At 56.2% G+C, this 9,499-nt stretch overlaps 1 protein-coding gene across 7 annotated transcripts in view; it reads right to left on the bottom strand.

Moving 5' to 3' along the window:
• The window catches only part of LOC109377783 (SLAM family member 5-like), a 62,151-nt gene that overhangs the window by 42,939 nt on the left and 9,713 nt on the right, over positions 1–9,499 (bottom strand). For 6 of the 7 annotated variants that reach the window (XR_002122934.1, XR_002122933.1, XM_019634246.1 and 3 more), the window contains exons 2-3: positions 2,985–3,362; positions 1,114–1,410 (exon numbers count right to left, since the gene is read on the bottom strand). The exons of the other annotated variant lie outside the window; for it this stretch is intronic. Coding sequence is in view for 4 of the 6 variants with exons in the window: in XM_019634246.1 (XP_019489791.1) it covers positions 1,114–1,410; positions 2,985–3,362 (675 nt within the window). In the remaining 2 variants the exon portion in view is untranslated. The remainder of the gene's footprint in view (positions 1–1,113; positions 1,411–2,984; positions 3,363–9,499) is intronic. 7 annotated transcript variants of the gene reach the window in all.

Below are 9,499 nucleotides of genomic sequence, written 5' to 3'. Positions count from 1 at the left end.
GAGGAGCTCGTCACCCAGGAGGGAGGACAGGAAATACCGGATGTGGTGATGGGTAACCTGAGTCTGGAGGGAGTCGTAGGAGTTTCCCAGACACTCTGGGTGGGCACAGCACTCCAGGAAGGGGGCGCCCTGGAGAAAGCCAGCCCTTGCGAGTTGCCAGCACCCCTGGGGCCGGCAGGACATGGGCGGAGCAGGAATGATTGGGGGTCTTGTGGGTCATGCTGAGAGTTGAAATTCACCTGGGACATCAGACTGTGGTGGGGGAGAGGGTGATGGGTTTTACGTGAGGCTGACACGTCAGACCCCTCAGCGGGTGGGGGATGGGTTCAAAGCCCAGGCTGCACACAGGGGCACAGGTGAGTCACTCACTCAGTGAAACACCAGCTGTGAGCAAACTTGTCCAGAAGCCCTGCTTGGCACATGGAGCCAAAGGAGGACAAGGTGACTAGTCTACAAAGGACACCCATCCATTCACAGAGACAGCACTGCCACCAGTGTGGGGGCCATGGACTGCTCCTGGAAGGAGGTGTCACACCTGAGGGCAGGACAAGGACGGCAGCCGCATGGCCCCGTATATATGGGAACCAGGAGCCCGTTGTTCAACTTCATTAGAAGTCAAGTGGAAACCCAGCGAGGGGCCCTGTGTGACAGCATGGGTCACATGATCACAAAGTCAGCTGTGCCTGTGGGAAACCCTTTAATAAAATATGACAAGAAATGAAGGATTCCTGTGGGAGGGTGGGTGGTGGAGGCATCGGGAAGCGTTGGGTGTGTGGGGTGTGAGTGAGGTCAGACACACTGGTGGGGGGCATCCCCCCAAGGAATCGTTCAGGGAGCCCCTGGAGACCAATCCCACAGACGACACAGGAAATGACACAACCCAGGTTCTGTGTCCAGAAGACGGCTCTGGGTGGCGGTGGGGGTGGGAGGAAGGCTTCCTCCTGGGTCAGCAGGGCCCAGAGTGCAGAGGACGGCACGATGGTGAGAGACATTTAAATGCAGACATGAGTTGGGTGTGACTCCCAGCTGCTCTGTGTGTGTGACCAGGTGGGAGGTGTGCTGTCAGCCTGCAGGAGCCACAGCGCTACCTTTCCCCGGGCATCTTATACTCACCTTGGGCACAGACGTTCCTCAGGGTGGTGGTGGCAGTTTTTAGGTCCTCCTGGTTGCTGGCAGCACAGGTGAGGTTGGTATTGGCCTGGTCCAGGGGCAGGCGCACAGCCAGGGGCAGGACGCTGGGGCCTGGTCCCAGGGTTCCTGTCTGCTGCCACTTCCTGGGGATGTCACTGTGCCACCAGGTCACATTCAGGTCCTCCGAGGCCCCCACGGCTCTGCACTCCAGGGTGACGTTGCACCAGTCTGCTGTGACAGACAGTGACTTGGCCAGGATCTGGGGGAGGGGCACTGGCTCTGTGGTGGAGGGGCGGGGGAGACAGAAGGCTCAGGTGGGGGCCTTCACAGTGCAGGTTCTCACCCAGTCTCACCAAGCGCTGGCTTCCTCCTGCTGAGGAGGCGAGAGAACTTTCCAGGTAAAACAGAATTGGCCAAAATCCACAGCAAGTGATCATAAGGAAGGGAAACGCGGGGTGAAGCCTGACATCATTCCACCAAATTCAGCAAGTCTTAAAAATCTCCCTCAAGAAAATAAAGCCTGGACCCCACCTACTCAAGGCCCATCATTTCTCAGAACTTGGGGTGTCTCCTGGGAGGTGCAGAGTCTGGCACAGGAGGAACCGCCCAGGCCAGGGCCGTGCTCTGCGTCTCCTGCTGAGGCCATGTGGGACGGCTCGGCCCAGGGAGAGAGGAAGCCGCCAGCTCTGGGAGCCCAGAGAAAGGCCCGTGATCCCGCAAACAGACATTTGTGGGAAAGGCGGTGATTGTGACGAGGAAGGGCCACTGTGAGCGTGGTTAGCACAGGCCACTGAACTTGAGGTCCACACAGGAAGTCAAGTGACAGAATCCTACGGGGACTTAAAGCTGCAGAAGCCACTGGCTGCAGCAGGACGTCCCCTATGCAGAGAGGTTCTCTAGGGAAGGAAAGAAGTGGCCTGATGAGCCTAAGAAGTGTGGCCGTGTGACCTGTCTCCGGCATGTCCGTAGTCTCTCCGAGCTGGATGTGTGGGGTGTCGGTGAGTGAGGCCTCGGCCAGGTGCTGGGTGAGCGCGGGCGGGGCAGGGAGCACCTGCCTACACGTGGGTTTCCAGACTGTGGTGGGCCGAGCAGCGGCCCCACGATGTTCACGTGGTAACTGTGAAATCCTGTGAGCACGTTGGATGACACGCAAGGAGAATAAGGGAGCAGAATTACCATTGCTAATCAACTGCAGGACAATAAGGAGGCTCTTGGGGAGAGTCTGGGTGGGACGCTTGAGCTCAGATCCTTCAAAGTGGAAACGGAAGGAGAGGGTTCAGAGGCAGCAGCGTGAGGAGGATGAGACAAGCACTGCTGGCCTGGGAGGCGGGGAGGGCGGCCCCCATGCAGGGACGCGGGTGCCACTGGGAGGTGGGGAGGGCAGTGTTGGGTCCCCAGAGCCCGCAGAAGGGCACCAACCCTGCTGACACCCTGCCTCCTGCTCAGTGTGTGACCTCTCACCTATGGCCGGTGAGATAATGAGTGTGTGTGGATCTCAGCACAGAGCTGTTGTACTTTGTGACAGCAGCACAGGAAACTATCAGCAGCACAGAAAACTATCACACGGATGACGTATGGCTGCACTGATTCCTCTAAAGAGGCAGAAGTGTTGTGGCGATAACCCCATCCCCTCCCAGGTTCTGTCTTCCTGTCCCCAAACACTGCAGTGACTCTAGCTCAGGTGAGTGACAGGTCTGCTCTGCAATTGTGCTGAGCTCACTCACCTGACTTCCCGGGAGTTAAGAGAGACTGAAGGCTGGGTCTGGAAGGAGTCCCCGAAGGAGGGCCTATGTGACACTCGTGGGGACCAGAAAAGGAGTTGGCCCTGGAAGGGGGTGAGAGATGTCACGTACCGTAGACAGTGAGCTGGAACACCTGGGTAAATCCCCTTCCTCCAGTGAAGCTGCCTCGAGCCCGGTACTGTCCACTGTCCTCAGTGGTCAGGTTCTCAATGAGCAGGGACCTCATATTGGGCACATGGACCCTGTGCCTGTACTTGTCCTGGAGGCCGACCCAGGTTGGCAGGTCCCCACCGCTGCCCACTCGCAGCAGGACTGTGTAGGTGGTCTCAGGGCCAAAGCGCCACTCGATCTGCTCCAGCTGAGCTTCTGAGTCTCCTTCCAGCTCCCGAGTCACGTGGAATAACACGGAGCCTCCTTGGACCCTCTTCAGAGAGATGTGGGCTCTGGAATCCGCACCTCCAGAACTCAGGGGCCCAGTGCCACAGACGCCTAGGGCATCGGAAAAGGGAGACGTGAGGGACGAAGGAAGAACCACACCACCTGTCTCCAGGGAAGTCACCAGGGCTCTCCCTGGGGTCTCGGGAGGCAGCCTGGGGCAGCGATGTGAACATTTGGAATCAAGTCCTGCTGTAGCGGGTGCAGCCCTGGGCAGGCCACTCATCCACCTGCAGACCTGCAGACCCCTCCTTGCCTCACGGTGACAAGTGAGGTAACAAGATCATGGATTGAGGTGCCCAGAACATCTCCCATCAGTGAGAAGCGCATCTGTAGGAGGCAGCTTCTAGAGTGGCTCCGTCCCACCTCGTGGTCACCCAGTGTGACCCCCTCTCCTGGAGTGTGGCTGCACCTGGCACTGGCTTATAAGGAATGGAGTGCCACAGAGCTGGGAGCAGCCTTGGGCCACCGCAGGGAAGGGGCAGCGCCCTGGGCCAGCAGCCACAGGGAGTGCATGCCACCAGCAACCCTGATGAGCTGGCAGCAGACCCCTCCCCTGACCCTCAAGCCCCAGCCAAGGTCCTGGTTTCTGTCTGAGAGACCCCAAGCCAGAGGAGCCCGCGGAACAGCGGAGGTCCTACCTCACAGAAACCCTGACACTGCACATGGGGGCGTTTTAGGCCCTAAGTCTGGGGTAGCAGGGCTCACAGCAGGAATCACCGGGACAATAACGAAGCTGGTCTCTTCCCTCTTTCTAGGCAGAGTAGCGGTCAGGCTGGGCTGGGCAGTGCTGCGGTAACCATGACAACACCTGGGGTCTTAGAACAGGGTGTGTCTGTCCCATGGCACGTGTCCCATGACACAGGGAGGGCGGGGTCCTGGCACCGGGGTGGAGGTTCCACCACCTCGCAGCTGCGCCCACGGAACCCACATGTTCTCACCGGCTCTCGGCCCCACAGAGGTGAGGGGCCAGGAGCACCACGTGTGGGTTCCACTTGTCACTTCAGGAGTAGTGTGATCTGTTTTATGTTTTGTGGCCACACTACTGACAGGGCCCTGTGTAAGTGCCAGAGACTAGAGAACATGGGGGAGCAAAGGATCCATGGGGAGTTCCACTGTCCCTGCCACCAAGACAGCACTTCCCCAGCCTGTCCCCTTCCTCCTCAGGCGCCTGATAGCCTCTGTCCCTCCTGGAGACCAGGGGAGGACAGGATGGACCAGAGGAAGTTCCACAAATGACCTCATCCTGAAAGGAAGGACAACCTGCCTTCAGAGGCCGCCTGGGGTGGCTGCTGCCTGCCGGGGACACAGCTGTCCCTCCAAACCTGAAGTCCTCCTGGCACCAGGCCTGCCTCCGTCCTGCTCACCTGCCCTTCCTGGCTCTCCCTGGGGGCCGAGCGCACTCATGCCAATGTTCACATGGCAAGTATTTCAGGCGTCTCTGTATTCATTTAATCACTAACGTCACTGTGCACGTCCTCAGTCTCTTCAGCTCCCCTCACAGGACTGGGTCCCTCACACTGTTCATGTGGGGGCTCCAAGGCCAGAAGCCTTCAAGGCCTGCATCATGGGGGCCGTGGTCAGTCTGTTCCTGCCTCAGGCCGTCCAGGAGAGTTACAGGTCTTCCCTCGTCAGCCTCCTGCCAGCTCCTCACAGCTCCTCCTCGGTCCCTTCCTGCCACACGTCCCTCAGGCACCGCAGGGCAGGTAGAGGCCTGTGGCAGACACTCGCCCACCCTGGCTTGCAGGAGGGACTCCCCGGTCAGTTGGAGTTTAATACTCGCACTGCCTGGAGAAAGAGACACTCACCCCCACCCACCAGACACACTTTCCTGTCCCTGCAAATCAGCGGCTGTCAGAGAGCGAGTGTCTAGTGTCCCTCAGACAACCCATCGAGTTCCTTCCCTTTCCCACTGGCAGGCACGATTCCTGTGTGTTCATCGGAGATAAGACATGTCTACAAGCGCACACGTGTACCTGCACACATGAGGACACACGCCATGCACACCCTCTACCCCCTGACTTCCCTCGTAGTGACACCAGTGGGAGCCCAGTCTGCGTCTGGACACATGGAGGTGACTCGTTTAGTGGCTGCACACTGTTCCAGGTGCCCCACTCGCATCCACTTCTGAGGGACACTTGGCTTGTTTCCTGCCACCTCTAACAATGCTGCACTGAGCAGCCTGGAACCTGAGTCTCTGCACACGAGCGTGTGTGTGTGTGTGTGTGTGTGTGTGTGTGTGTGAAGCTAGGTCATGGGCCGGTCCAACGGCTGGAAGGCATGAACATCTGAACCTGTCACAGATTTTGCTAAATTGCCCTCCAGAGACTGTTCTAACCCACATTTAATGACCATGTTGAGATTTCCCACCAACACACCACAATCAAGCTTTTTGTCCTTTTCCCAAATTAATAATGGGAAATTCTATGTGATTGTAATTTAAACGTGCATTTCTCATATAAGTGAAGTCAATCATTTGATGTTATTGCCATGTTGTAAGCTCCTTTTCTGTCAGATGAAAGTCTGCGTATGTCCTCTGCCCCTGTTCCCTTTTCCTGCTAATTTATGGGAGTTGCACATGTTTTAAGAAGAGTGGCCCTGCTATGGTCAGTGATTGTGTTTCAGTGTTGGATCCACTGGAAACTGACGTGGGCGTGAGTCTAGGTGACCTAGTGTGACAGTCAGAAGCCTGGACTCCGCGTCAGAGGCTAGAGTGGAGTCCAGGTCCTGTTTCCCGGCTGTGTGGACTTGAGTAGTTACTAACCTCCCTGCCTTCAGCTTTCTCGTCTGTGAAATGGAAATGGTCACAGTGCCCACCTGACAGAATTACTGATAGGATTTAAGTAGATCTTTCAGCACCATGTTCAATAATGGTTCTGAAATGTGAGCTGCTCTCATTATTGGGACGATTATTCTTGCCCAAGCTCCCTGGTATCAGAACCAGACAGTCCCAGGTCCAGGGTGCAGCGCTTTCTCTCAGCCACTGGCCGTCTCAGGGGTCTCCTCCTGGGTACAGGGATGGGCTTCTCGGAGTCACACACCCGGGGGTGCCATCCCATAGGGGCTCAAATAAGCCATAATCCAGCCGAGCCTTCATGCTTATCAAAGCCCTGATATGAAAAGCAAATTCATCGCTGTGTCAACAGCAGCTGCTCCACAGCCACTGTCAGCCCCATGTCACCAAGGAAGTACCTGGCACGTGTGCTGCCAGGGAGAATTGGAAAGATGGAGGGGAGGACAGGTGCAGGCGCCAAGCTCGGGCTGGAAAGATTGATATTATCGACTCTGTTTGGTGTGGCATCTTCCCCATTTCTTCAGGGTTTGCTTGGTAATTGTAAAATATTGTGTGTTCATCTAAAGCTATTACGGGGGTTATGGCGTTTATTCAAGAGTCCTGAGTGTGTCTCCTCCTCAGGTAGGCGCTGTGATGTGTGCACCTTCCAGACGTTAGCTCTGTAGTCACAAACAATGCAAACCCAGGTAAACCCAGGACATCCAGACTCCTGATGGCCTAGATGTGTGGCTCTGACTTACTATGCAGTGTGACATCCTGCTGGTTCCCTCATTAACAAACAGGCAAAATCAAAGAAGTTTGGAGGAGCTCAAGTCACCATCACTATCCACACAGCGTGTGAAGCTAATATTGAAAAACCAATTTTGGTGCAACAAACGACATCAGTCAGGTTTTGTTATGAAGGGAAATGTGACTTCCACTCTCTATGTGGCACCTTCCTAAGAGATTTTCACGTTTGTCTTATTTGCCCCACGCGCTGCTAAGAGGGTCTGTACCTGGGGGACAGGAGGGAGACCTGGCATTTCCTGCTAATCACACAGGAACTGGAAACTGTGGCCAAGGCCTTGGCGGCTTCTGACTCACACAGCTGCAGTCACTTCCCTGAGGGCGCTGTGCAGACCACACTGCCCACCCTGTGGGGAGGACAGGATGTCGGGCAGCAGGTGGTCTGTGGACCCCGTGCTAAGGCCCCTCTCAGGAGCAGAGGCAGAGGACACAGTGGGCAGGTGCAGGAGGCCAGGAGAGGAGGAGCCCCGCTGCCCTTAGGGTCTGACGAAGTGACCGCAGGGACGGCCAGGGGTCTTCTCCTGGAGGGCGCCCTAAACAGGCTCCCCAGCTGTCAGCTTCTGTGGGGACACAGGGACAGGGCAGGATGAGGAGACTGAGACGAGACCTTGAGAAGCCACAGGTGAGTCCTGTCTGGACGGAGCCCCGACTCAGGATGTCACCACTTGGGGGACCTTAGAGGGGTCACAGAGGAGGAGGCTGCCTGGGGGTGAGCTTCTCCCGGATCCCACAGGGCACAGCCAGACCCGGAGTCCTGGGCTCCCCTCACTCAACCCAGGGTCCCTCTCCTGCAGGGACCTCCCCAGCAGCGCTCCCCCCTTTCCCTGCTCTCCCCGGGGCCCCTCCCTCCTGGTACTGTCCCAGCACTGTCATGTGGTCACCAGGATCCCAGCAGTTCCTGTAGTCTCATCCTCCGCCTGAAGCAGGCCTGGTTGCGACCCCCATAGTAGAGGCATCTCCGTGTCTTTCGTTGACCTATAGTTTAGGAATAGATTGTCCCCCTGAGGCTTGAGCTCGGAATGTCCCCTGTCCCAGTTCCCTGCTTTAGAAAATTACCCTGAAACTTATGATTAATGCCCTTATGCCTACTGATCACAATCTCTATGGTCTAGCATTCCTTCCAGGTGACTCCCGTCATTGTTCCCGGGCTGCTGACGCCACCGGAGAACCACGTAGCCAGAGGGGAGGTCCACGTAGACCCCCGAACCCTCATGTAGCCTTTAGAGGAACACCCAGATTTCCCCTTAAATACCCGCAGCCAGTCTGAGAATGTGAAGGAAGGTTTTGGAGGTGTTAACCCGCTGCCTTCTCAGACCACTGGTGCTCTGATAATAAACGCTTATTCTAAATAGCGCAGCTCCTGTGTTGTCTATTAGCTGAGCGCAGGCAGCACGAGCCCTGGACTCGTGGTTGCCCCCCACTCCCCAGTTTTCACATCTTCCCTCTCCAGGGAAAAGGGAAGCAGGTACTTAGAACTGTCTCAGCAGCAGCCCAGCCAGACCCCCACTTGCTGGAAAGGGGGGAACCAGTGACAGAGGGGACTCCTCTCTGGCTGCAGGGAGGGTGGTGGCCTGAGCTGTGAGGAGGTGAAAGCTTAGGAGGAAGACAGCACCAAAAAAGTAATCCTGAAGATGAAAATAAAGCCGGGAGGCTGCGGTGGTGCAAGCTGGTGTAAAAAGTTACGTAATAATATAAATACAAGAACTGATAAAGCAACATAAGAACACCCCTCTCTCTCTCTCAATCTTCCAACCCAGGAACTACAGAGAAAACTCTGTTATTTAACTTATTTCTTCAGTTAAATAAAATTTATGACAAGAGAAAGCCTGCATTTTACTGTTGATTAAAGTGACCTAATGCCTAGCAAAGCAAGACATCCTGTTTACAAAAGCTCTCTCATCCATGACATGTCATAGAATTTGTTTTCATGCAAAACAATAAAACCCTTCCAAGCCTTCTCCAGAATTTATATATCACTAGGTCTTAGGTTTTCCTCATTCGTTTTTAATGTTTCGTTGGACGTAAACATATAAGCTTGAATAGTCATAAATGGGACACAGCCCTGGTCAGTCTTTCTTTCGGTTCCCCTTTTGCTGAATCCTTTGTCCGCCCATCCCTGCCCGCTTTCTCTCCTCCCTGTACCCCCGTCCTGGAGCTCAGCTAGCGGCCTGCACCTCATCCTCAGCCTCTCCACACTCTCACGGTGTGTGTGTTACAGACTCCCTGAGATTTCAGAGGCTGCTGTTCCCTTTACAAACTAGAACTACATCCTGTTCTGTGTCCTGCACTCACCCAGGGAGCCCCCGAGTGCCAGGTTGCTTCTGCAGCTCAGACTCGGGTCCTAGTGTGACACAGCGTCTGCTCCACAGGACAGTGGCAGAGGCTGCCAGGTCCCTTGTGATGTCCAGGCGGGTGCCCTGTGCCGCTCGGCCCCCAGGAGCCAGGCTCTCGGTCTCCATCCCTCCCCACAGGCTCCCCCTGTCTCCCCTGTTATTGCAGACACAGCCTCTCCTCCCTGGGAAAGGTTCCCTTAGTGCAGCCCAGGCCACCCGAGCTCAGGGTCCCAGCCTCGTCACCACCACAGGCCAGTTTGTTCCTCTGTTCACCCTGG

This window comes from Hipposideros armiger, unplaced genomic scaffold, assembly GCF_001890085.2.
Source record: "Hipposideros armiger isolate ML-2016 unplaced genomic scaffold, ASM189008v1 scaffold_1553, whole genome shotgun sequence".
Lineage (NCBI taxonomy): Eukaryota > Metazoa > Chordata > Mammalia > Chiroptera > Hipposideridae > Hipposideros > Hipposideros armiger.
This window is presented reverse-complemented; position numbering and strand designations above follow the sequence as displayed.